The sequence below is a fragment of the Sapajus apella genome, unplaced genomic scaffold (assembly GCF_009761245.1).
Source record: "Sapajus apella isolate SASKATOON/1434 unplaced genomic scaffold, GSC_monkey_1.0 scaffold63, whole genome shotgun sequence".
In the NCBI taxonomy this organism is placed as follows: Eukaryota; Metazoa; Chordata; class Mammalia; order Primates; family Cebidae; genus Sapajus; species Sapajus apella.
Window position 1 is genome coordinate 9,268,187 of NW_022437003.1, and position 27,529 is coordinate 9,295,715.

General features: G+C 36.9%; 1 protein-coding gene and 1 pseudogene across 4 annotated transcripts in view; one reads left to right on the forward strand and one right to left on the reverse strand.

Annotated features, from left to right (window-relative positions):
* The window catches only part of DTNBP1 (dystrobrevin binding protein 1), a 142,652-nt gene that overhangs the window by 26,744 nt on the left and 88,379 nt on the right, over window positions 1-27,529 (forward strand). For all 4 annotated transcript variants that reach the window (XM_032247777.1, XM_032247773.1, XM_032247774.1 and 1 more), the window contains 2 exons: window positions 13,054-13,186; window positions 25,702-25,834. In XM_032247777.1, the coding sequence (XP_032103668.1) occupies window positions 13,054-13,186; window positions 25,702-25,834 (266 nt within the window). The remainder of the gene's footprint in view (window positions 1-13,053; window positions 13,187-25,701; window positions 25,835-27,529) is intronic.
* Window positions 21,959-22,687, reverse strand: LOC116529842 (annotated as a pseudogene).

The following is a 27,529-nucleotide window of genomic DNA, read 5'->3' on the forward strand; positions in this document are numbered from 1 at the left end:
CACTAGCATTTCTCTTAGAACTTACGAGAATAAGAAAATGTAGGTTTCTGGTAGTAAGGCAGAAAAGATACTTTGAAAAGACCTACAGCTATAAAACACTTGAATATTGGGTGTATTTTTAAAAAATTATTTAAGATGCGTTAAGCTCACAAAAATTAAGGGAAACATAAAGGGCCAACAAGAGCAAACAAAACAGGGAACTGAAATCAGAGTCATTAAAACAAAAGAAAACAAAATGTGGAAGCCGGGATTAAATACTAAAACAAAAGCTTTGGAGATTTGGGGGAATAGGAGACTTTGTCTTTGGGGATCTGAATCTGAGACTCTTGATAAAGCTCTTTGGCCTTTGAGGTGGCTACATCCCCCAAGTGAAAGCTTAAGCTAGAGGAAAACAATGTGCCTGTTGGCTAAAGGAGTCAACAAGGAAACCTGTCTGTCTTCATAACAAGTTGGCATGGCCTCTTTTCTTGATTTGTTACTGTGTTATTGGCCTCATAGGAGTATGGGGTTCTCAGTTATATTTCCTGCATGATCAAGGAACCTCTAAGCTAAGAAATGAAAGAGTTGCAGATGATTTGTGTTCTTTGACACCCAATGAAAATAAATGCAAATTTTCCATGGATGAAACTGTCTAAACCTAACCCCCTCAGATTTCTACAGATTAAATCAGGCTCCCTGTCCTCAAAATATTAGCAAACACACAATTAAACCACCAGAAGTCTGAGTCACCAAACCAAAGAGTGAGATTTAGACCCACAAAGGACTTTAGATATTGCACTATTGAATATTGACTATTAAATAGTTATATATAAAATCTTTCAAGAGGAAAAGATGGACTTAAACATGAGTAAGGAAGAAGGTACTGTCAAACATTTAAAAGTCATTGAAATTAAAAACCTAAAAGATGTACTTAATGGCAATTTGAGGTAGCTGAAGGAAGAAATAATGAAGTAGAGAGTCAAAGAGTAAATGGAAAGGATCTCAGAAAGAAAATAGAAAATATGAAAGAGGAATTAATAGGCAGAGAATATTTATAAAAGGTCTTTAGGTTGAACCAGGTGAGATTGCCAATATTTGATGAATTTTGATCTGTAAAATTGCAGTTTCGTATGAGTTAGCCCAACATATCCAGTAAACCTAAACAGTTCTAGAAAGAGCATGAGTAAAAGACAATGTAGGAAAAGATAAATGTCTGAGAATTTTTCATAAATAAGATATCTAAATCCTCAGATCCAGAAAGTACAACAAGCAAGCAAGATAATAATCAATACCTAGATGCCTCATATTGAAGCTACAGAATCCGATTGGGTGCGGTGGCTCACACCTGTAATCCCAGCGCTTTGGGATGCCAAGGTGGGTGGATCACCTGAGGTCAGGAGTTTGAGACCAGCCTAGCTAACATGGTGAAATCCCACCTCTACTAAAAATGCAAAATTTAGCTTGGCGTGGTGGTGTGTGCCTGTAGTCCCAGCTACTTGGGAGGCTGAGGCCGGAGAATCACTTGAACCCGGGGGTGGAGGTTGTAATGCGCTGAGATCGCACCACTGCACTCTAGCCTGGGTAACTGAGTGAGACTCTGTCTCAAAAAAAAAAAAAAAAAATTGAAAATGTTTATCTTCTAAACCAGTAGAAAAAAAACTAGAACAATCAGAAAGAATTCAGTCAATGCAAAAGATGACAAGAAACCAGGGGAAAACACGTAACAAGCAGGATAAACAGAATAAAATAGTAAATATGAATATATCTGCAATCTCAGTATTTAAAAATGATTAATCTAGACTGCTAAAGGGCATATTTTGAAAGACCAGGAAAAGTGTATTAATAGTTTATAAGCTGCTTACAAGAGGCACACCTACAACATTAGGACACAGAAAGATTGAATATATGGGCATACCTCCGAAATACTGTCAGTTTGGTTCCAGACCCTACTGCAATGAAACGAATATTGGAAGAAAGCAAGTCACACAATTTTTTTGGTTTCTTAGTGCCTATAAAAGTTATGTTTACACCATACCATTGTCTATTAAGTATGTCTTAAAAAAAAGCAGTGTAATACCTTAATTTAAAAATACCTTATTGCTCAAAAAATGCTAACAATCGCCTGAGCCTTCAATGAATCATAACCTTTTTTCTGGTTGAGAGGGTTTTTTTTCTTTTTGACGTGTATGGCTGCCGACTGATCAGGGTGGTGGTTACTGAAAGTTGGGGTGACTGTGGCAATTTCTTGAAATAAGACAGCAATGAAGTTTGCTGCACCTATTGACTCTAACTTTCACAAAAGATTTCTCTGTAGCATGCAATGCTGTTTTATTGCATTTTACCCATAGTAGAACTCCTTTAAAAATTGGAGTCAGTGAACTCCTCATCCATTCATGTTTGATCATGAGATTGCGGCCATTCAGTCACATCTTCAGGCTCCACTTATAGTTCTCTTGCTATTTCTACTGCATTTATACTACTTCTACTGAAGTCTTGAACCCCTCAAAACCATCAGTGAGGGTTGGAATCAATTTCTTCCAAATTCCTGTTAATGTTGGTATTTTGACTTACCCTCATGAATTGTGATTGCTTTGTAATGGCATCTGGAATAGTGAATTCTTTCCAGGAGGTTTTAAATTTACTCTGCTCAGATCAATTGAAGGAACTTCTATCTATGGCAGCTATAGCCTTCTAAAATGTATTTCTTAAGCAATACTTAAAAGTTGATATGACTCCTTAATTCACAGGCTACAGAATGGATGTAGTGTTAGCAGGCACAAAAAACTACGTTGATCTCTTTTTATATCTCCATGAGAGCTCTTGGATGACCATGTGCATTGTTAATGAGTGATATTATTTGGGAAGGAATATTTTTGTCTTAGCAGTAGGTCCCAATGGTAAGCATAAAGTATTAATATTCACGAAACCATGCTGTCAACAGATGTGCTGTCATCCAGACTTTATTGTTAACATTTATACAGCACAAGCAGAGTAGATTTAGCATAATTCTCAAGGGCAGAGAATTTTCAGAATGGTAAATGAAGTGTTGGCTTCAGCTTAAAGTCACCAGCTGCTTTAGCTCCTGACAAAATAGTCAGCTTGTCCTTTGAAAGCTTTGAGGCCGGGAATTAACTTCTCCTCTCTAACTATGAAAATCCTAGATAACCATCTTCTCCCAACAGAAGGCTGTTATATATACTTGGAAATTCATTGTTCAGTGTAGCCACTTTGATCAATGATCTTAGCTAGATCGTCTGAATAACTTGCTCACACATCTACATCAGCTCTTGCTCCTTCACCTTGCACTTTTATGTTATGAAGATGATGTCTTTCCTTGAATTTCATGAACCAAGCTCTGCTGTCATCAGACTTTTCTTCTGCAGCTTTCTCACCTCTCTGAGTCCTTTTATAGAATTGAGAGTTAGGGCCTTGCTCTAAATTGGGCTTTGGCTTAAGGGAGTATTCTGGCTGGTTTGATCTTCTATCCAGACCAGTCAGACCTCCTCTGTATCAGCAATCAGGCTGTTAGGCTATTTTGCTTTCTTTTCTTTTTCTTTCTTTCTTTCTTTTGTTTATTTATTTATTTTTTTGGAAATAGTCTTGCTCTGTCACCCAGGCTGCTGTGCAGTGGTGCCATCATGGCTCACTTGCAGCCTCAAACTCCTGGGCTCAAGCAGATCCTTCTATCCCACCCTCCCGAGCAGCTGGGACCACTAGGTGTGAGCCACCATGCCCAGCTAATTTTTTAACTTTTTGTAGAGGTAGGGGTCTCCCTGTGTTGCCCAGGCTGGTGTCAAATTCCTGAGCTCAAGTGATCCTCCTACCTCAGCCTCCGAAAGTAAGATTACAGATGTGAGCCATCACGTCTAACCTGTTTTGCTTTCTTATCATTCATGTGTTCACAGGAGCAGCATTTTTAATTTTCTTCAATAACTTTTTCTTTGCAGTCACAAGTTGGCTGTTTGGTACAAGAGGTCTAGCTCTTGGCGTGTCTTTGCTTTTGACATTCCTTTCTCACTAAGCTTAATCATTCTTTATTTTTGCTTTCAAGTAACAAATGTGTGACTCTTCCTTTTACTTGAAGACGTAGAGGCTATTGTAGGGAATTTTATCTTAGGGAATAGGGAGTCCAGAGGAGGGAGGTCTGAGAATGGAGAGAGAAATGGTCTGTTGGTGGAACAGTCAGAAGACACATAACATTTATTAATTAAATTCACCATCTTACAAATGAGTGTACTTTGTGGTGCCCCAAAATGATGACAATGGTAACATAAAAGATCACTGATCACAAATCATCATAGCAGATGTAATAATGATGAAAAAGTTTGAAATATTTTCAGAAATACCAAAATGTGACACAGAGACATGACGTGAGCACATGCTGTTGAAGAAATGATACTGATAAGAGTTGTTTGATGCAGGTTGCCACAACCTTCAATTTGTAAAAAATGCAGTACCTGCAAAGCACGATATAAATGAAGTGCAGTAAATCAAGATAATGCCTGTAACTGAAGGAAAAACATATACTGCAGTACTAACCAATAGAAAACTGATGTGTTAATATCAGTGAAATTGACTTAAAGTGAAAAATGAAGAGGATCCGTAATAAGATTCAATTCCCTCAGGAGGAAAAAAGTCTAAACTGCGTATACCTAGTAAAAGTCTTAGAATATATAAAGCACAAATATAATTACAGGAAAAAACAGCTAAATCCACAATCAAAATGAGAGAATTTTAATACGTTCCTTTTAAGTGATAGGAAAAATAAAAAGATTAAATAAGTATGGATATAGATGAATGTCAGACTAACACGACTCACAAATTTGGCCTCATGGACAAATACAGGATACTACCCCAGCAAATACAGAATATAAAATTTTTTAAAGCATATCTGGAACACTCATAAAAATTGACTACATACTGGGCCAACACAAATCTCAGCAAGTTTCATATAAATGAAGTCATGTAGAATATAGTCTCTGATTCCAGTGCAAATAAAGCTGAAAGTTAGTATAAGAAATCAATTTTGAAAACTATATTTGAAAATTTAAAATACATACTGTGAATACTTCATGGTTTGAAGAAGAAAAAATATAAATTTAAAAATAGAAGTGAATGATAATTACTACATATAAAGTTGTAGAATGTGCTAAAATCTGCCTACAGGGATATTGTATAAAGAAAAAAAGATTGAAAATCAGTGAGTTAACCTAACTTAAGAATTAGGGAAGAGAATGGAATGCATCTGGAAGAAAGAATAAAAGAAGTAATAAAGATAAGAGAAGTAAATGAAATGGAATACAAAAATATAATAGAAGCTAAATACAGCCAAAAGTTCTTGCAAAAGACTAATAAAATAATTTAGTTAATAATTAAATCATTTAAGTTGCTAGTGACTGATCAAGAAAAAAAATACACATACTTTTAAGAATTAAAGGGAATATACTAATAGCTACAGTTGTAGCAGAGAGTAAAAAGATGAAAGTTTATAAACTATGACAAATAGGAAAACTTAACTGGGCACACACCTATAGTCCCAGCTACTTGGGATGCTTAGGCAGGTGGATCAGTGGAGCCCCGAATTTCTGAGCTATACTGTGCTGTGCCAATTGGGTGCCTACACTAAGTTCAGCACCAGCATGGTGATGTCTAGGAGCATGGGAACACCAGGTTGTCTAAGGAGGGGTGAACTGGCGCAGGTCAGAAACAAAGTAGGTCAAAACTCCTATGCCGATTAGTAGTGGGATTGCGCCTGTGAACAGCCACTGTACTCCAGCCTGGGCAACATAGCGTGAGACCCTGTTTCTTAAAAGAAAAAATGGAAAATGTAGATGAACTAGCAAAATGCTAGAAATGTTTACCAAAACCAATCCTAGAAGCAATACAAATTCCATATAGTCTTATAGCCACTAAAGAAACTGTATTACCAATTTAAAATATTTCTTCCAAGAAAGCACCAGATCCATAGAGTTTTACAGGAAAACTTTGAGGAATTTTTTTCTTTTCTTTTCTTTTTTCTACTTTCAGGAAATCTATCTGTTGCCCAGGCTGGAATGCAGTGGCACAATCATGGCTCACTGTGGCCTCAACTGGCTTCAGTGATCCTCCTGCCTCAGCTCCTGAGTAGTTGGGACTACAGGTGTGCCACCATACCCATCTAATTTTTTTATTTTTTATTTTTTTGGAGCTGGAGTTTCGCCCTTGTTGCCCAGGCTGCAGTGCAATGGCATGATCTTGGCTTACTGCAACCTCCACCTCCCAGATTCAGGTGATTCTCCTGCCTTAGCCTCCCAGGTAGCTGGAATTACAGGCAACCACCACCACACCGAGCTAATTTTTGTATTTTTAGTAGAGATGGGGTTTCACCTTGTTGGCCAAGTTGGTCTCAAACTCCTGACCTAAGGTGATCCACTCACCTTGGCCTCCCACAGTGCTGGGATTACAGGTGTGAACCACCATGCCTGGCAAAAAAAAAAAAAAAAAAAAAAAAAGTAAGATAGGGGTTTCACTATGTTTCCCAGGCTGGTCTTGAACTCCTGAGCTCAAGTGATCCTCCCACCTCAGCCTTCCAAAGTGCTAGAATTATAGGTGTGAGCCACTGTGCCCAGCTGAAATCTACTATTTCAGTGCTCTACAAGTTCTTGTAGTGAATGAAAAAAGAGGAAACTGCCCAGCTCATTTTATGAGGCTGGGATAACTTTGATACTGAAACCCAACAAGGAAGTATGAAAAAGTGAACCTGGAGTCCATGAATATAGATCTAAAAATTATAAACACATTAAAGGCATCATCTCTTGCCTAACTTCCATGATCCATTTCTGAAAATGATATGTTCTGTGTAAACATGCTAGGGAGAAACCTATTTCCCGTATTTTAAATTAGAAAAGGACATGAATGAAGCTGGACGCCATCATTCTTAGCAAACCGACACAAGAACAGAAAGCCAAACACCGCATGTTCTCACTCAGAAGTGGAAGCTGAACGATGAGAACACATGGACACAGGGTGGGGAACATCATACACTGGGGCCTTTTGCGGGGTTGAAGTCTAGGGGAGGGACAGCAGGGAGTCGGGGGATTGGGGAGGGATAGCATTAGGAAAAATACCTAATGTAGATGACGGGGTGGTGGATGCAGGTATACACCATGGCATGTGGATACCTGTGTAACAAACTTGCACGTTCTGCACATGTACGTCAGAACTTAAAGTGTAATAAATTTAAAAAAAAAAAGAAAAGTTACACTGTATTACATATCAACCCCAAACAACGAAGTTCCTTAAATATATTTAAAACCAGCAAAATTCCTATACATAGGCAGAAATCTTTAGGATATAAAATTGTTAAAATATCATTTTCTGATCATCAAACATTTGATGTAATTGTTAATTAACAGTTGCTTGTGTGCAGTAACTTGGCCTCTCCACGCTGGACATATATAAGCCGTGCATATTTGCTGTTGATATGCTGTTCATACTGCCTCAGTGTGTAGGCAATTTGAATTTCTAATTATTCTGATGTTCAAACAATTGTATTTGCAATTTGAGACTCTACTTGTGCATTGTTTTAAAATGTGTATCAAGTTTAAAATTTTCTTATGTAAATATTAGTCAAAACTTTGTATTCATATTTGCATGGCTTATGAATATTGGATAATAAAAGGCATTCTACCTGGAAGACATTCTTCAATGTATGCCTGTGGTGGCAAACCAAATCAAGTAATGTATAAAAAACAAAATGCGCCAAGTTTATTCCAGGATTAAAAGGTTAACTTGACATTACAAAATCTTTTACATGCAATTGACTGTTCCCTTTTTTTTTGAGACAGAGTCTAGCTCTGTCACCAGGCTGGAGTGCAGTGGCGCAATCTCGGCTCACTGCAACCCCCGCCTCCTGGGTTCAAGCAATTCTTCTGCCTCAGCCTCCCAGGTAGCTGGGACTAGAGGCTCACACCACCATGCCCAGCTAATTTTTTTTTTTGTATTTTTAGTACAGACGGGGTTTCACCATGTTGGCCAGGATGGTCTTGATCTCTTGCCCTCATGATCCACCCGTCTCAACCTCCCAAAGTGCTGGGATTACAGGCTTGCGCCACCGTGCCTGGCCACTATTGACTCGTTAATATTAAAAGCAAAAATGATCATCAGATGTAGAAAATACATTTCACTTAGGGTAAAAAGTTTTGGTAAATTTTTAATGGAAGACAGCTTCTTTATCCTGATACCTACCAAAAACCTGCAGTATTTGACTTGCGGTATTTTAATTCCATATTCAACCATCTTGTTAAATTCTCTTATTCTAATACCTTGTATTTGGGGGATGTGAGTTGTTTTGGGTAGATTTGTTTCTTCCCTTCTAAGCTGTACAACTTTAAATTTTTCATGGTTTTTTATACTGGGTAGAAACTCTAGTATGATGTTGAATAAAAGTAGTTGAAGACCTTGTTCACATTTTGGCTTCATTAGACTTAAGTGTGAAAAGGAAAACTATACATTTTTAAGAAAATAGTAGAAGAGAATATGTTTAAGATTTTAGGGTGGGAAAGATTTCTTAAGATATTAAAAAGCACCAGCCAGAAATAAGTATATTGGTAATTTTTGTCAAAACTTTTGTTCATCAAACAACAGCATGAAAAATTGATTTATAAGACAGAGGATAAGTGTTCAGAAAATATGAACAACCCCTACAAACCAATAAAAAGATGACTAAAATAACCCAGGAGAGAAGTGAGTAAAAGATATCAGCAGGCATATTGCAGAAGAGAAAACATTTATGGCCAACACACAGGAAAATGTGTTCAACCTTGCTTGGTATCAAGGAAACGCAAATTGAAACCCCAAATTTTCACTCATTGGATTACTGAAAATTTAAGCAGCTTTGAACTTTCTGTGCAGATGGTCACTATTTGCAGATGACAGTTTTGTTTCTTTCCTAGGAAGAAATGTGATGATAAACAACTAGAACTTGGGAGTGTAAATTGGAACAATCACATTAGAAAAAATGAGTTGGCATTAAGTAGAAGTTAAAAGTTGCACATGCCTTTCAAGCAACAGTTCTGCTGCTAGGAACTGTTCCAGAGCATTACATCCAACCTGCAGGGGTTGGGGAGGGGGATCTCATTACCCTAGGCCCTGGGACATGAGGAGATAGATATCTTGGACACATCTGTAATTCATTTGTGAAATTCTTGCACATGTGCACCTTGAGATTGGTACCAGAATGTTTGTAGCAAGTTTTATTTAATCTTTGGACTGTTCCAAAGTCCATCTGCAGGAAAAAATTTGGTATTATTCAGAAAATAAATACCATATACAACAGTGAAAATTAGCAAACTACTATACCCGTATGTATCAACGTGGATGAATCCCATGCTAAATGAAGACTGTGTCCTATAGAGGAGCTTTAACAAAAATCATTCTTTTGATTATAAGAAGCATTTCACAATATATACAGGAGAATTTTCTGTAGTATCTGTTACTGAATTTATGCTACTTTAGAACCTTAAATTTTTGTATGATTGGTTATTTTAAAACCCACAACTAATCAGAAGTACTTCTGTTGCTTTCCAGAAACAGTACCCAGTCTTAAAAATGAAAGTTTATTTTAAAGGCTTCTATGATGTATTATTGAGATATATGTACATATTTAAATGTTTATCTTTAATATGCATAGTATTAAACTTGTCATTTTGTAAATTTATTTTGTCAGACCTGCCCATGTGTCTTTGGTGGGCTTTACCCAAACAGCATAACCTCCTGGGGCAAATATACTTTTTAACAGTTTCACCTTGTTTAACAAATTATTTTATACCCATCTACCTTAAAGCTAATTGTAACTGTATAGTCTTTGAATTCAGAGCAATAGCTTATAAAACAAGCAGCTGTGATCAAAGGTAACTTTGTTTTCTAAGCTTTTTCTAAACAAGGGTTTTGATTTTTTTTTTCTCCCTTAGCAATGTATAAATAAATACCATAAATAGTTAATACTTACTTAGGGCTTACACTCTGAAGGCAGTTTTCTAAAGTTAGACTTTCAGTCTAACTTTTTGCCTCTCCTATTATTGTGAAATATTAGCTTGCCTTCAAGTTGAACTCTCAGGACTCATGGTTTCGTTTAACAGTTTGATGTCAAGCCAGTTGAATTTGACTGTTCGACTCTGCGTTCAGGGTGGATTTCCTCTGCCAGTGGCAGAAAGCGAACTGAACTTACTGTTGGAAATCCTGATTTCTGCTCCTTGCTGCACCAATACATGTTGACCTTGGGTAGATAACATGGTCTCTTTTGGTTTCCTCGTCTATAAAATGGCTTAACACTGCTTATTCTGCTTATCAAAGTTGTGTGGAAATCAAGTAAAATGATGTGTTCCTTAAAACTCTGAACTGTTGAGTTTTATACTAAGTAAGGTCCTATTGTACATCATTGGTGTACCTTTTCATCATTGGTGTGCTTTTTCTTTCTTCTCCTAACTTCAGTATCTGCCAGAAAGAATTTTGGAATAAAGCATTTTGGGTTTGTCTTGTTCCTTAAACTTGATTTCTTGGTGGTGAATCTGGGTTTATTCCAAGTTACTTAGAGGTAGAAAAATTGAACTTCTGGAGATAGCTTTTTTTTTTTTTTTAATCATTAAGAAATTACACGTTAAAATGAATAGGTAACAGTACAGTTTTTCAGAACCCTTTCTTTTGGTAAATATTTACTTTTCTTCTTCCCTTTATATACCCCTATAGCACAGTCCCTAGTGTGTTAAGGGCATAAACTTACTGTCAAATTCCTTGGATAGAATCTAAGTCCACTATGGTCCTTGAGGAATTAACATCTGTTACATGTCAATCTTTAAAATCTGTATAATGGAGATTATAATATTGCTTAGTGTATGGGGTTGCTGTTTGGTTTAAATGAGATAATATATGTAAATTGCTTACCACAGGGTCTGGTACCCAGAAAATATTCAAATGTTTTAGTATTATTGTATAATTATTGATAATTTCTGAGAATTTGTTTACCCTTCCATTCTTTTAAAGTGATAGTTTAGTGTTTTCTGATATGGTTTTTCTCTATATGTTTATATTCAGAATATAATTTTCAGTTTTATTACAGGTATGAACTAAACTGTAGTTAAATTTTAATATTTAAATATTACACTGTAATTTTCAGTAAGAAATGGTTAATATCTAAAAATTATTTATTCTGGAGTTTTCAAATTATTAATCAAAATAGCCCCATAATATAGGAATTATTTTTTTTTATAGTTTAAAATCTGAAGTTAAGAGAATTTATACTAAAGTATAAACAATAAGAAGGCAGGAGTTTCTTTTCTGATTTGTTTGTCGTTATGTCTTCAGTACCCAAAATCGTGCTTAGCAAATAGTGGGTGGTCAGTAGAAGTTTGTGGAATACTATAAATGAATTTTGTGAACATATATCCTTGTTTCAAGCTTTGGTTTCCTTATTGCACTGTAGTTGTTTTTTCAGTATGTTTTAAGCTACTTTTAAAGATGTTTTTAAAGACCGGTTGGCAACAGCCATTTTTAAGTATACAAAAATAATGAGAAATGCAGTTTGTGTGAAACTTGGTGTGGCCTCCCAGCTCAGTTGAGGCTTGAATGTGAGAGATGATGTGTTTATCCTTGCAGGGTGGGCTCAGAAACAACAGGGAGATGTATCATAGCTTAGTTCCTTATTTCAGATGAGAATTCCTACTATAGTGAAATGTACAAACAAAAACAATCTAGTACCACATACAGATAATTTTGTATCTTTGATATATTCATTCCTCCAAAGTTCTTTTTAATACTTAAGTGGAACTTAGTAAGAATTGGTTGTATTCAGATTCTAGCTCTTAACCATAATCCTGACCGGGCATGGTGGCTCTTGCCTGTAATCCTAACACTTTGGGAGACTGAGATGGGTGGATTGCTTGAGACCTCAAGTTCAAAACCAGCCTGGCCAAAATAGTGAAACCCCGTCTCTACTAAAAATACAAAAAATTAGCTGGGTGTAGTGGCAGACACCTGTAATCCCAGCTACTTGGGAGGCTAAGGCTGGAGAATCGATTGAGCCTGGGAGACAGAGGTTGCAGTGAGCCATGATTGCGCCACTGCACTGCAGCCAGGGCAACAAGAGCAAAACTTCGTCTCAAAACAAACAAAAAAAACCCCTTAATCTTGAGATGTGTATATTGGCCATTTTGAATATTCAAATTCATTTTCTTCTGTTATATGATGGATTTTGTCACCTTTATTTTTTCTTGTACAGAATATGGAGTTTTTTTCCACAGTTCTTGCTTATTCATGATGATATTTTCAAAAGATGACCTCTTCTTGCTCCTTCTAAATCTTTCTAGGCCCTTGTCCCTCCCACTGTGTTAAGATAAAAACAAAATTGTCTGGGATAAACTGTTGTCTGTCATTTTCTTTATAGTCTTTAGGAAAAGAAGTTAGAATTATCTTAGGCTACTCTAGAATTTCACAACCTTGCTATTAAGAACCCTTTACATCTGCTGAATTCCTTGTTACCTTAAATCATTTCCTCTTTTTCTGGAATTCTGGAATTGGCCAGTTTCCTCAAAATTCCTTTATATACTTTATGCAGTAAGCATTCCTGTTTAAATGTAAATTGAATCATGGTATATTCTAAATGTATTAGGGAATTTTTCTGTTACAAGTTCCTTTTATAAAGCCAGTAATTACATGTTAATTATGTTTTATGTTGTTTTCTTTTTGGTTGTTAGTGGTAGCTTTTTGTTTTATTTTTTCTAGATTTGGATTTTCAAATACATGGTCTACTTAAAACAGGGTATACTTAGAAGTGACTTTTAAAGCCATTTTTAAACTTTCTGTTCTCTGGGTTAAGATGCACTGATACAAACAGTAATTTGAGGTCTCCTGCACTGAATGTTAAGTTGGTTCTTTTTTAAAAAACAAAACAACTTCAGTCTCTTTTAGAATGTACTGTAATCTCTACTGAGTAGAGGGGTTGTTAAAGATAACATTACATCTCATTACGTTAACTGTACTTTCTTTGTGCCTAAAACCTGGTTTTACTTCCCCCCCCCACCCCACCCGCATGTGCTGCAGCTGGTGGATAGCGAGGTGGTCATGCTTTCTGCACACTGGGAGAAGAAAAAGACAAGCCTTGTGGAGTTGCAGGAGCAGCTCCAGCAGCTCCCAGCTTTAATCGCAGACTTAGAATCCATGACAGCAAATCTGAGTAAGTCCGATGTTTTATCTATGCTTTTAGGAATTAAAACAACTTGAGCAGGGTTTTGTGTGATTTCAAAACTTTTTAGGAACACATGAAGTTCTGGGTTAACAGGATTTTTGGGAAAATCATGATTTCCAGTTAATTTCATATTCTGATTAGTTGAAGATTCGACAGAAAACGATGTAAAGTGTAGAAATTATTTCTGACTGTTTCTGCCTCAGGTCAGCTCAGAACACATAATTTTGTTGATTCTTAAAGTGATTCAGGTTGTCTTTGTTGGCATTGGTCTCTGTTCAAAAGCATACATGTAGAAAATGGATTAGGTGACTTTGTGCTGACTGCAGGATATAGTCCAGAAATTGTTTCTTTTAAAATTTAGATCTGCCAGACTTTTATGTCTTGTAGTATATATATATTTTTCCTCAAATGGATTAAAGATCAAACAAATCTGGTTAAATGAGGGTACTTGTGCTGGGTGTGGTGGCGCGTGCCTGCAGTTGCAGCTATCCTGGAGACTAAGGCAGGATTGCTTGAGCCCAGGAGTTTGAATCCGGCCTAGGCAACATAGTGAGACCTTGTCTCAAACAACAGCAACAACAACAAAAAGAATAAACGAGGGTACCTGTTTGGCTAAATTTATACTCTGGAAATTTTTTGTGTGTGATTGTTTTCATTTGGATGGATTATGTTGGTATTCTTTTTTCTTGGGTTTATATTCAGAAAATTATCTTTTATGTTTGATGACGCCACGTCTGAGGATAATATTGTAGCTTACTATTTTCTAATCAAGCTTAAGGTCTTAGTAGAGTAGGAGGTAGGAGCTATCTGTATGGGAAATAAAGTTCTTGAGCTAATAACCTGTTTTAGTCTTTTAGGTGAGAAGCTGAAGATACCCTATTATCTCTTCTTGTTTTCAATATTGCCTCATTCAAAGCAAAACAAGACTGATTTACAAGACAATTAGCAAATCATAAAAGAGTTTGTGTGTGAACAAAATAGATAGTATTTGGAGTGCTGTTGCTGATAACAGTAGCTAACGTTTATAGCACCTACTCTATGTCAGTGCTTATTAGATGCTTTACATAGTGTCTGTAATTCTCATAAGAATCCCACAAAAGTAGCTTTTATTATTCCCAATTTACAGATAAACTAAGGCTTGGAGAGGTTGCAACTTGCTCAGGATCACAGAATTTATAAATGCATCTAGGATCCCAGCCACATTGATGATATCCTCAATGGGTGACGAGGCAGTAGGATGAGAGCTCTCAGGAGGTCTCTATGAACTGTATTCTTCAAATCCCCTGGCTGTTGCCGTGCCTTTCAGGGTCCGTGTTTTGTTCTTTCTGAAGGCAGGGCATGCAGAAGAGATTCTGGGTCTTACAGAAATGTAAAATGGCTGCAGTTGCCCTCTGCATGGCTTCCCTCTTACAGGTATAGCAATGGTTCTTCCTAAGCCTTGGACATAGCCTTTAAGATGTTTGGAATGTTCTTAGCCACTTTCTTTCAGCTCATCTTCCTGTATCTCTTTGAGTCACTTGCTTTTTACTGGTTATATGTTTCTTTGCAGACGTATTCTCTCATGATAACCTCTTGTATTTCCCCAGCTAGGTAAGTCTGTTTACAGATAGTTGTTTGCTTAATACCACCACTCTGTTGAATAAATGCATTCTGCCACAATTCTAATTATTTTCGTAGTCAATTCCATTTAGGAAATGCAGTCTCTATAAGTCTTTCATAGAATACATTGTATGTTCATTCCCAATTAGGATTCTAATATCCTGAAAAGTGTTTAATGTTTAGTGATACATGACCTTATTCTTCAGAAACTGCATTTTGACTTCTTAAATGCACGAGATATGTCTTCCAAATGTTCACTTGAATCCTCTCTTTTTTAGTAATCTGAGAACATCTAACACTAAAGACAAATTAAAGCTGAAAGATTCTTTGATATACTGTTCTGGTTAGATAGTCACTTCCAAATTAATTTGAGTAATTTTTTCCCTCTTGTCTGATACTTAGCTCTTTTTATAGAGTTAATTCAGTTTCCTTAGAAGATCTGTCTGGATGGTTATTTTTCGCATATATTGCCAGTCTAAATTACTATTAGCATTTAAATACATGCTCCCTTTGGGTTTTAATCTATTGCTGTTATTTGCCTCATATTTATAATTAGTAATGAATGACTGTGGAAGATAGCATATCGAAACTTGGAATTTTAGAGACCTAGTTAGTATTTGTTGACCTGGAGTAAGCCCAGAGAGGGATGTTTGAAAATCATGAAGCTTTTAGCTAAGCAATTTAAGCTTCGTAGAATCAGTGCTGATATTCTTTACAGTAGGAAGACAAACACTTTGAAGCCAAATTTGATGGGGCGAATTGTGTAAACCTATATCTGCACCATTAATGTACTTTATGAATTCATTCTGATACATTTATGTATCATTCTTAAATTTTGGGAACATTTAGTGTTTTAAATGCTCACTCGTTAACTAGGTTCTCTTTTTTTTTGTTTTTTGGAGCCTCAGAATATCTCCTATTATCACCTAAATACCTTGATATAATATTGCAAGGCTTAAATAGTTAAGCAATAATGAAAAATAAAAACAAACTTAGAAGAAAGTAATAACCAATTATATTTAGTCACAGGATTCCCCTAGCTTCTTTGAACGTTTTACCCTTTCACTGTCAGATGTAACACCATTTCCTGTCAGTCCCTCCATTTTCTGGGCAGCTTCACTCTTTTGGTCTTACTTTGCTCTCTAGATGGTCTGCTTTTATTGAAGGGTAAAGGATTTATCTTATGTGAGCCATTTGGACTTTTGATGATGTGTTTAGCTGTGTTATCTCATGGCTTCATTGACATGACTCCTGGTTACCTAGCCCCTTGGAAATTGTTAAATTACAACAGATGATCTGTTCATGTTGGTTTCAGTCCAGCTTGTAAAAGCCTGTTTAATTGATACTTATTGATAAGGTTTGTCGTTTTAAAAATAAATAATAAAGGTATGCTGGGAACTGGAAAAACAAGGGCTGTGAACTTACAGATCCGGGTTTGGGTCCCAGTCCTACAACTTCCTCGCTTTAAGAACCATGTAGATTTCTCAGTGGCTCCAAGCTTTAGTTTTCTTGCTTGTCTGCAAGATGACCATGAGCATACCTGTCTGGATTAAATCAGATGACAGACGTAACCACTTAGCACAGTGCCTGGTACATACTGGGCATCTGCCATGCGCCATGCACTGTGTGCAGGCCCTGGACACACAGGAGTGAACAAGGCTGGGCGCCTGCCATCAAGATGCCGACGTTCTAGTCGGGGCCTCTTTAGCCTTCGTGAATTTACAAAACCATTATTCTGTGACAGGAGAGTTTAGATGGATGTTACGCAAATAAGCTTGTACTGCAAAACAGTTTAGAATGCAAAACCACATTCAGTGTGGTGATATTAGTATTCTGTACATTGAAAGTGTGTAAGCATACAATGAAATGTTTTTATCCAGATTCTTTGCACTTATTCTGTGGAAAACCACAATGTTTCTTAATCATAAAACTGGAACAATGTTTGAAAAGATATACTGAATTCTCTTGAACTTCCACTAGAGGGTAGTATAATCCTATTCCTTTATTCAAGTTCAAAATGTCTTGTCTGAATTTTCTCTATCTCCTCGCTTATTTTATACGACCTATTGAAAAAGACTGTTCCTTCATCTGGAACAGAAGATTCTGGGTTTTGTTTTTGTTTTAAAAATTTTATTTCTTTTTTAGAAACAGTGTCTCACCGTTGTCTAGGCTGTAGCACAGTGGTGTGATCATAGCTCACTGCAGCCTCAAACTATTCCTGGACTCAAGAGATCTTCCTGCCTCAACCTCCCAAAGCTCTGGCATTACAGGATTGAGCTACTGTACCCAGCCAGAAGATTCTGTTAATTCCTAGATAACAACTCTTAGATATAAGAGAATGGCAGCCATATACTGAGTTTTTCTTTTTCTTTTGAGTTGACCTACAATATGGTTTTGCTTTCTTTGGTACAGAATTTGAGAGGGCATTTAACAGAGAGATTATCATAACCCTGTTAGTTTTTCATGAACTAGATTATTTTATGTCCAGGTTACTTTCTGAGGTTAGACCCTTCAAGAGGCATATTAACTAACCTTTTACGCTACTGCATAGATCTCAGTTGTTCCATAATGGCTTTTGGAAGTTAATGCACCTCTTAAAGTTTCCTTACTCATACCATCATTACCTTATTGCCTTAGTACGTAAAAGTGTAACATAAGCATTTAAAGAGTCTTTTGGTCTTTCAGTACCTGGCCTCTATGACCTACGGGTTTACAGCCAAAGGAGATTTCTTTGTTCCATGAGGCTAATTATTTTGTTAGAAAAGAACTCATTAAGTGGGAAATAATTAATTTTCGTGTGCTTCTTCATTCTTCATATATCAGTGGTTACACTACAGATAATATGTTTTTGAAACAAATGACACAAAGAAAAATTCCAAACAGAATTGCTCTTCCTCTGGGACAGCCTTCTCACAAAGATTTGTGAAGCTCTTTCCTGCACAGCTGTCAAGCATTCCCAGATGGCTTTTCACAATAAAATTCCACCTATCTTTTCCACTGATCACCAAATGAGACATATGCTGTTGTTATAGCGAGCAAAATGGTGAGGCTTGAGCTTCTTGTAAAGGTACATTTGTGTCCATGGAGGCCTGCTAGTGTTTTATGTATATGCATCCTAAGTTGGTTACCAAATGTACTCGTATATGCAACTTGTTTTGCAACAGGAAATGTGCAGGCTGTGACGGGGAAATTAAATTTCTGCCAACTTAAATTCGACATAAAATATCCAGAATACACATTATATATGTACTTATATGAAGAGCTTTTTAAGTTTTTAATATAAGAGGGGGAGAACATTTATTTTTTTCAACACAATTCTTTTATATTTTATTACTGATTTCAAACCTGTTAAGTGTTAAAATGGAAAATTTTTATCACTTCTTTTTTAAGTCACTGATAATGTGACCTGGTTTAATTAATATACTGCTAATAAAGTATCATGTTGTTTAATGTTTCCTAAGTTCTCTGCTCATGTTTATTCTTTTACAAAATTTGGCATAACGTCTTAATATTTAAACTACATGACCATGAATAGATTTTCCTTCTTGGTTATTTTACGTGTTAGAGTAATAGAATCATTCTGTCGCCAGAAATTATTCCTTATTGAATTCAGTGGACATGTTATTAGGGGATAGCAAAGAAGCAAAAATACAATCTGCACCTTTAAGACCCTTACTGATTGTGAAGCGAGGTAAGAATATACAACTAGCTGTATGATATCAGTCAGAATGAGTCCTGTGTGAGTCTCAGAAGTCTGTGGAAGCGGAGAAGAGGAAGGGAGCCCGTGGAAGGAGGGCAGGCTGCCACTGGCCTGTGCCTGAAAAGGCAAGCTGGGGTTAGGGTCAGGCAGAGGCGAGGAGGAAGAGGCAGCAGGACTCACCTTGTTTTGCAGTAATGTAGAATATGTGAAGGAAAGAAGTGAAGTAAACGCAGTTTGTGGCCAGACAGCAGTAGGTCTCTGAATGATAAGGAATTTAACTTAAAAGGACTCGGGAGCCTGTAAAGCTTTTTAAAGGGGAGAACATAAATATGAATTTGGTGTTAGCAGTAAAATGACCACTCACTGTTCCAAGCATTTTTAGTCTGAATTTGTCATTCAGCACGAGAGCATGATGCCATCCTATTCAGAAGGATGTACAGTTTGCTTCTCATTAGGAATTCCAGGTTGCTAAACCACTCACACGTTTTCATCTGGTCCCCACGTTATTAACAAAGAGTGACTAGGGCAGCAAGTACAATTTGTACATAGGACAGAATGTCTATCCATGAGAAATTAATTGGCCTGCCTAGAGATCAACCTCATTTAAGTTCCTGGCCTCATTAGCTCTGTAGTCAACCAACAGAGCTAGAATCTAAATGGAAATTGCCATCTGTCCAGATAAAGATTAAAAAGGTAAAAAGAACATATACATTTTCCAGCATGGACTAATTGTTGGCTCCATTACATAGTTTCTGTTCAGAAAAATCATTTGAAACGTAATTCCTTTTACCTATAGGAGATCTTAAGAATATAGCCTGGAAAATAATTTACAGGTATGTAAGTTTGTAAGGTAAAAATTAAGATGTTGTTGACATTTTGATCTAATACATCCATAGATCTTATATACATCATGATCATTACTGGTCAATGAAATTATTAGTTTTAATGACTTTTATTAAATATAAAAATTAGCTAATCTATAAAAATTTTCTCTATATTTTTTATATTCAAACATTAATTATTTACTAACTGTCAAGTATTAAGTTTAGGTACTTTGGTTCATTTAATCCTTGTAACAGCTTTGCAAGATGTGTGTTGTTAGCTCTCTCTTCACAGACGAGGTATCACATTGCATCTCATCTGGCAGGAGCAGAGCTGAGTTTTTAAGCTTGTGCTTCAAAGCCCAGCTCTTAACCAATTCCTCCGCCATATGCTAAGAATACATGCGTGATACTGAATGCACCAAGTAGCTTAGAATTAAATGGAGTCTATATTAAATTTAACTATTCTAGTTTTTATCACTAATCAAAATGAAACAGCCTTTTAAATAATCATATAAGCTATGATAACCTTTTGTAGATTTTAAGACCCTGTTAGACTAGTTATAACAGAATGAGCTGAGTATTGCTTCTTTAGTGCTAGGAGTACTAGCTCCCAAGCTGAATATCCTAGTCAATTTTTCATTTAATAAAACAAAAAGCAATGTAGGCTGGGTGTGGTGGCTCACGGCTATAATTCTAGCACTTTGGGAGGCTAAGGCAGGAGGATCGCTCAGGCCCAGGAGTTCAAGACCAGCTGGGTCATAGCAAGGCCTCATCTGTACCACAAAAATGTGTGTGTATGTGTGTGTGTGAGTGTGTGTGTGTGTGTGTGTGTCTGAGTGTGTGTATGGCAGTACATCATTTTGCCCGATTGCCCTATACAAACCCCTTATGTTCCATTTATGACAGTCTTAAAAATTGTAAATATAATTATTCATTGGCTAAAATTTAGATTTTACGAATTGTTTCATTTAAGCGTTCCATAATCACATATAGCAGCTGTTTTATGTGGCCCCTGAAACTAAATTCAAAACTTCTATAAACTATGTTATTATTAGCCTTTTCCAGATTTACTGGTGGTTTACAGTGATATATCAGTGATAAAAGTCAGTACCTAAAATATTTGAAGAAAACTGCCAAACTACTTGTCATATTTTCACTTTTGAGTAAATTTTATTCCCCTCCCCCCAAATTCATGTTTTTAAGCCTTATACCCTACCAGAGAGAAGAGGGAGTTTTTATAAGCACAACTATTTAGTAGAGTTAAAATTTAGGGTATTAGAAAGTATCCAAAAAAAAAAAAAAAGAATAAGACCTATTCGATAGCACAGTAGGGTGACTATGGTCAATAATAACTTCATCATATATTTTAAAATAACTTGAATATTATTGGATTATTTGTAATTCAAAGGATAAATGCTTGAGAAGAGGATAAAAAAGAAAATGTCAGTACTTCTGGATTATTTAATAGCAGTTTGGATCAAACAAAGATTAATTAAAAATCAAATCTTTTCATTATTACTAAAAATTAATCCTTTATTAATATTTCTTTTTTACTTAATATTCTTTTCCAAGATAAAGTTTCCAAGATCCTATTCAGGAGACCACATTAAATTTAGTCATCTTTTCTTGTTAGGCTCCTCTTGGCCCTGACAGTTTTTCACACGTTTTTTTGTTTTTGATGACCATGACAGCTTTCTGAGACATGGTGATCAGATATTTTGTAGACTGTCCCTCAGTTGCAGATTGAGTACTTTGTATATTTTGGATATCAGTCCTTTATCAGGTATGTTCTACAAAGGTTTTTCTCCCAGTTTCTGCCTTGTCTTTTCTTTTAAAAAAATTTAAGGTATTTACATGTTTATTTTTTGCTTTTATTATTTTTAATTGACACGTAATTGTGTATATTTATAGGGCACAGTGTGATTTTTGATATATGGACATAATTTGTAATAATCAAATCAAGGTAGTGAGCATATCCATCTCCCGAATCACCATTTTTTTGTGTGTGTTGGGAACATTCAAAATCCATTCTTTTGCTATTTGAACAAATACAATAAATTGTTGTACTCTCCCTACAGTGCTATAGAATGCTAGAACTTATTCTTCCTATGTCATTGTAAATTTGTATCTGTTAACCAACCTTTGGCTACTGCACACCTCCCCAGCATCCTCTAGTAAGCATTATTCTACCCTCTACTTCCCTGGGATCAACATTTTTAGCTTCCACATATGGGTGAAAACATTCAGCATTCTTTTTTTTTTTGAGGTTTACAGAGAGCAATTTGTTAGGCAGAGAGAGAGAAAGAAAGAGAAGGAGAGACAGTTCCCATGCTGCCATGGGAGTGCATCCAGAGAAGGAGTCCCAACATGCAGCATTTATCTTTCTGTGCCAGACTTATTTCACTTAACGTAACATCCTGTGAATGACAGCACTTAAATCTTTTTTATGGCTGAATAGTATTATATTGTTTATATGTAACACATTTTCTTTATTCATCCATTGATGGACACTTAAGTTGAATTCATATCTTAGCTATTGTGTATAGAGCTGCAGTGAACATGAGAGTACAGATAACACTTAAGTACACTGATTTCCTTTCCCTTGGCTGTGTCTCCGATAGTAGTGGGACTGCTGGTCACATGGTCATTCTACTCTTTTTGTTGGTTTTGTTTTGTTTTTAGGATGGAGCAATACTTTATTTTTACACACTTCGACAAGCAGGTTTTCCATAAACAACCTTTCCAGTGGAGAACAGAGAACATGAAAATCGGCCACCAGATATCAGTAGCTGTGTCTGCTCAGGGCCGAGGCTCCCCCTTGCCCATGTGGTGAGGTGGAGGGATGTACTTCCCTTCCTTCTTCAGTTTTTCTCATTGCCTCCAGATGGTATTCCATACGTTTCATCGTTTTTTTCCGAAGTATACACTCTGTGAAACCATCATTTTCTATCTCGCACTTTTTCTCCGCCCGGATAGTACTGATTCCATGTGCACATTCTATCCATTCTTTTTCAAAAGCATGACATCGAGCAGGAAACTTGTAGGGCTGTTCGGCACTTTGGATTGTCCAGCCGATCTAGGTTAATGCCAAACCTTTTCTGCACATCCAAGAAAGGCATGGCGATCCGATGCTCGTGCCCTTGTCTCTTCTCTCTACTTTAGTTTTTTTAAGGAACTTCCATACTGTTTTCTATAATGGCTATACTAATTTAAATTCCCACCAACAGTGTATGAGAACTCCCCTTTCTCTGCATCCTTGCCAGCATTTGTTATTTTTTTTTAGTGTTTTCAGTAATAGATATTCTTTTCTTTTTTTAGTTTTAGGGGGTACATGTGCTTGTTTGTTGCATGGCTGTATTGCATATTGGAGGAGATTGGGCTTGTAGTGTACCCAATACCCAAATAGTGAACATTGTACCCAATGGGTAATTTTTCAGTCTTTGTCCCTTCCCACCCCTTCCCCCTTTTGGAATCCCTAGTGCCTGTTATTTCCATCTGGCAATAGCTATTCTAACTAGGGTGAGATGATATCTCATTGTGGTTTTGATTTGAATTTCCCTTATAATTAGTGATGTTGAACATTTTTCCATATACCTGTTGGCCATTCGTGTACCTTCTTTTGAGAGATGTCTATTCCATTCATTTCCCCATTTTTTAATAGGATTTTTTTAAATTTTTATTTTTTGCTGTTGAATTTTGGGTTCCTTGTATAAGAATTTCTTGGGAATTTAAATTAGTAGGGCCAGTATGGAAAACAGTATGGAGGTTCCTCCGAAACAAAACAAAAATAGAACACCATACGGCTAGCAGTCCCACTACTAGGGATATATCCAAAGGAAAGGATATTAATCCCTTGTGGGATGAGTAATTTGCAGGTATTTTCTCTCATTTTGCTGGTTGTCTTTTCCGTCTTGATTTTTTTTTCCCAGGCAAAAGCTTTTTAGTTTGATATAATCCAGTTTGTCTGTTTTTGCTTTTGTTGCTTGTGCCTTTGACGTTTTCTTGATAAAATCTTTGCCCAAACCAATGTTCTGAAATATTTCCCCTGTGTTTTCTTTTAGCAGTTTCATGGTTTCAGCTCTTACATTTAAGTCTTTAATCCATTAGGAGTTGATTTTTTTATAGGGTAAAAGAAAAGGGTCCAGTTTCATTCTTCTCCATATGGATATTTACTTATCCAAGCATCACTTATTGATGAGACCATGCATTTCCCAACAAATGCTCTTGATGCCTTTGTCAAAAACTGATTGGCTATAAATATCTGGATTTATTTCTGGATTTTCTGGGTTCTCTGTTCTGTTCCAGTGGGTCTGTTTTTATGTCAGCATCATGCTGTTTTGGTTACTGTAGCTTTTTGTAGTATATTTTGAAGTCAGATGATCTGATTTTTCCAGCTTTGTTATTTTTGCTCAGGATTGCTCTGGCTATTCAAGGTCTTGTGTGAGTCCATATGAGTTCTGGAATTTTTTTTTTTTTTTTCTGTTTCTGTGAGGAATGTCATTGGTGTTTTGATAGGGATTGCATTTAATCTGTAGATCACTTTTGGCAGTATGATCATTTTCACAATATTAATTCTTCTAATTCATGAACATGGGGATGTCTTTTTATTTTTGCATCTTCTTCAACTTCTTTGATTAGTGTTTTATAGTTTGTCCTGTAGAGATCTTTCATCCCCTTGCTCTCAAACACCTGGGCTCAAGCGACCCTCATGCCTCAGCCTCCCAAAGTGCTGAGATTACAGGTGTGAGCCACCGCACCTGGCTCTTTCATCCCCTTGGTTAAATTTATTAAGTATTGTAATTTTTTGTAACTATTGGAAATGGGATTGCTTTCTTGATTTCTCCCCCCTGAACGTTCATCGGTGGTGTATAGAAATGCTACTAACTTTTGTATGTTGATTTTGTATCCTGTAACTTTACTGAATTTAAGTTCTAAAAGTTTTTTTGGTGGCGCTTTTAGAGTTTTTTTTATACATAAGATCATGTCATCTGCAAACAGGGGCAATTTGACTTCCTCCTTTCCTATTTGGATATCTTTCCTTGTTTGTTTTGCCGAATTGCTCTTGCTAGGATTTCCAAAAACAGGCAAAAATTTCCATCTCAATATACCTAGATGAAATTTGAGGAGTTTCCTTCCAACCTAAATCCTATGAAAGCTAGTTTAGAAAGTCATATGAAAAGCTAATACATAAATGAAGGAATTGTATTGTAGCTGTTTAAATGAACTCAAGACTGGAAGGCTGCACAGCCAGCTTGTTCCTCCTCACGGCTCCCTTCCCCACTGGATCGCTGTTACTTCCCGACTTGGGAGTCATTGCTTGCTGAGCTTTCCCCTCATCTGTGTTAGATGCCAGTCCTTTGAGTTCCTACAGCACATCACGCCTCACTCTGTCGTGCTCTGTTGCCATTGAAATATCCCTCCCCTCTCCTGTAAGCTCCTTGAGCTCCAGGACTGTCTTTTTCATCTTTGTATTCCAGTGACTGGCATATGTCAGTGAATAATAGATAACTAGTTATGCGGCTGTTTGAGTTCTCAAATCTTTGACCTCAAAAGCTTTTCATTCATATGAGAAAACAACAAATCCTTGCCCCTGTAATCTCAGTTTACGTAGCATCCCATCAATTGGAAATTTTGTAATGTGAGAGGGATTCAGTTTGGATTCCTGACTGCCCTTCACTGGCCGTGTGGCCCTTCACTAGCTTGCTTGGGCAAGGCACGGAATTTGTTTTTCTAGGCTGTAGTCTTGAATCTTTTCAGTGAAAGGTTTGAGTGGGTGATCCTTACGTTCCAAAATAGCCGCAAAGCTCTGTGGCCTAGTAGTAGAGTGGAGTAGTGAAAGACTGGTCACCTGACAGCTAGAGCTAAGTCCCTTCTTCATCCAACCACTGAGTGGCCTAGTAACCCATGCATACCAAGTATTTATACATATCCATTGTGCCTTGAAGATTTGTGTATGTGATGTGCCAGAGGCAAAACAAATGCTAACGTAATTTAGAGGCACAGATATAAGTTAGGTATAATTTGTGTTAATTATGTTTTGCCGTATTCTTATTATGTGAAAATTGGTTATTCACGTGTGATGTATGGGTCATTAGGACATTGCATTAATCACGATGTTCCTCCATGTCTTTGTCTTCCTGCTTAATAAGTATTTAGGAAAGTTACATCTTGAAAATGCTTGAAATATGGTCAAAAAAGGTAATTTGAATTATGTTTTAATGTTGGCCAGTGTATTTTATTTTGCTTCAAGAAAGTTTAATAAAGTTAAATAAATGCAAAACAATCTCAGCAATGTAAACTTTTACTTTTTTGATACTTTTTGTATGCATAATGATCAGTATTGTGATTTTTGAATTTTGTTTATTTTTATATACTTCTAGCTCATTTAGAGGCTAGTTTTGAGGAGGTAGAGAACAACCTGCTGCATCTGGAAGACTTATGCGGGCAGTGTGAATTCGAAAGATGCAAACATATGCAGTCCCAGCAACTGGAGAATTACAAGAAAAATAAGAGGTGAGTTTGAAAAATTTTCCACAATATTCATTTTCAGTCTTGAAGTTTTCCATACTACTTTACATGCTACTGTTCAGAAGTCGTGGCTGATAAAAGACAAAGTTTCAACATGTAAAACTGATAAATAAGCTTTCCAAAACATTTTTTAAAACCACTCTCTGTTGCCATATTTTGAAGATGAGTTACAAAAAGCCCAGGAGAGGGTAAAACATGAGTCTCAAATATAAAATGGAGGAGTGGAGCACAGGGCAAAATTTTCCAGCACAATAGGAGCTGTGAGCTCGTTTTCTTCAAGTGGTAAATGACTGGGTTGCTCTTTTCTTTTCTTGCTCTTCTCCTCCATTATTAGAGCAGGAGGGAAGGAACCTGAGCTCAGGCTGTGGAAAGGGGCTGGAGGGCTTCGAATCTCAGCTCGGTCGCACACTACCTATGGGACCTTAGGCAAATTATTTTGTCTCTCTTGGCTTCAATGTCACTGGTTTATGATGGGGATGATGATGTTCCCCTATCATAGAGTTGCTGTAAGGATTAAATGAATTAATTGTTACTTAATTCAGTTAGTGCTTTGTAGATATTAGTTATAATAATGGTTGTTATCACTAGGCCAACCTGAACTGGAGAAGGGAAAGGAATCTAAGAGTAACAACCTGCTAGAGTAGCTCTGGCATCCCAAGTCCTGCAGTGGCCATCTCTGAGATGGAAGGTACAGGGTTGGTATTTCTGAAGTCTGGGGGGAGTCAGTCTCAGAGGGCGTGAGACAGACTGTCGTCTGTGCTGGGCACCTCTGGAACTAAAGCTGGAGGTGGGCGTTGCTAGATGGGAGGAAGCAGAAGTCATGGGATTGGGTCTGACTGTCGCACAAGAGCAGATTTGGTGGGAGAAGGAGATGGATAGGTTGGGCAGAGTACACTCTGAGTGTTAGGAGTGTTGATAAGTGGAGTTTTTCTGGGTCTAGGATGTGACAATAACAGGAGTGGGTTTCTGTCATATACAGAGGAGTTGGTCACTAATATACCACACCCCCCATCCCCAAGGAAGTTAATACATAGGTGAGGTAGATTACCATATTGATGTTAAAGTCTTCTAGAATGAGGCCAACGGATGAGGCAGAAAGGAATAGAAAAGAATGTTTTAGAACACAAATTCTTAATCAGGGTCATGTATCCTTAGAGATGGGCCCTAAACATTAATGAGCCATAAGAGTCACCTGGAGAGAGTATTTAAAATGGGGATTCCTGGGCTCCATCCTTGGGGAGTCCATTCTAAAGTTAATTCCAGTGGAGAAAGTTGAAATGACTTCTTATTCTACAAACTTTAGAATGGTTTAAATTTAGAATGGTTTAAAACAGACATTCTAGGTGATTCTGATATGGATGGTCTCTGGACCACATTTTGAGAGACTGCCAGGCGGGGATGGGAGATGGGCTGTGTGCAGGCTGTAGATGGAAGAGCTTCAGAAGTGCTCCCTGGGGGCCATGGATCAAACTGTTCACAGAAGGTTGTATGTATGTGAATTTTCCAGAGGTGCTTTCTATAAATTTCATTTATTATTATAGGAGGGCTTATGGCAGCATTAAGAATGAAGTCCTTGTCAGAGAAAGGACGTTTTTCTTTTGAGATGGAGTTTTACCCTTGTTGTCCAGCCTGGAGTGCAATGGTGCGATCTTGGCTCCCTGCACCCTCCGCCTCCTGGGT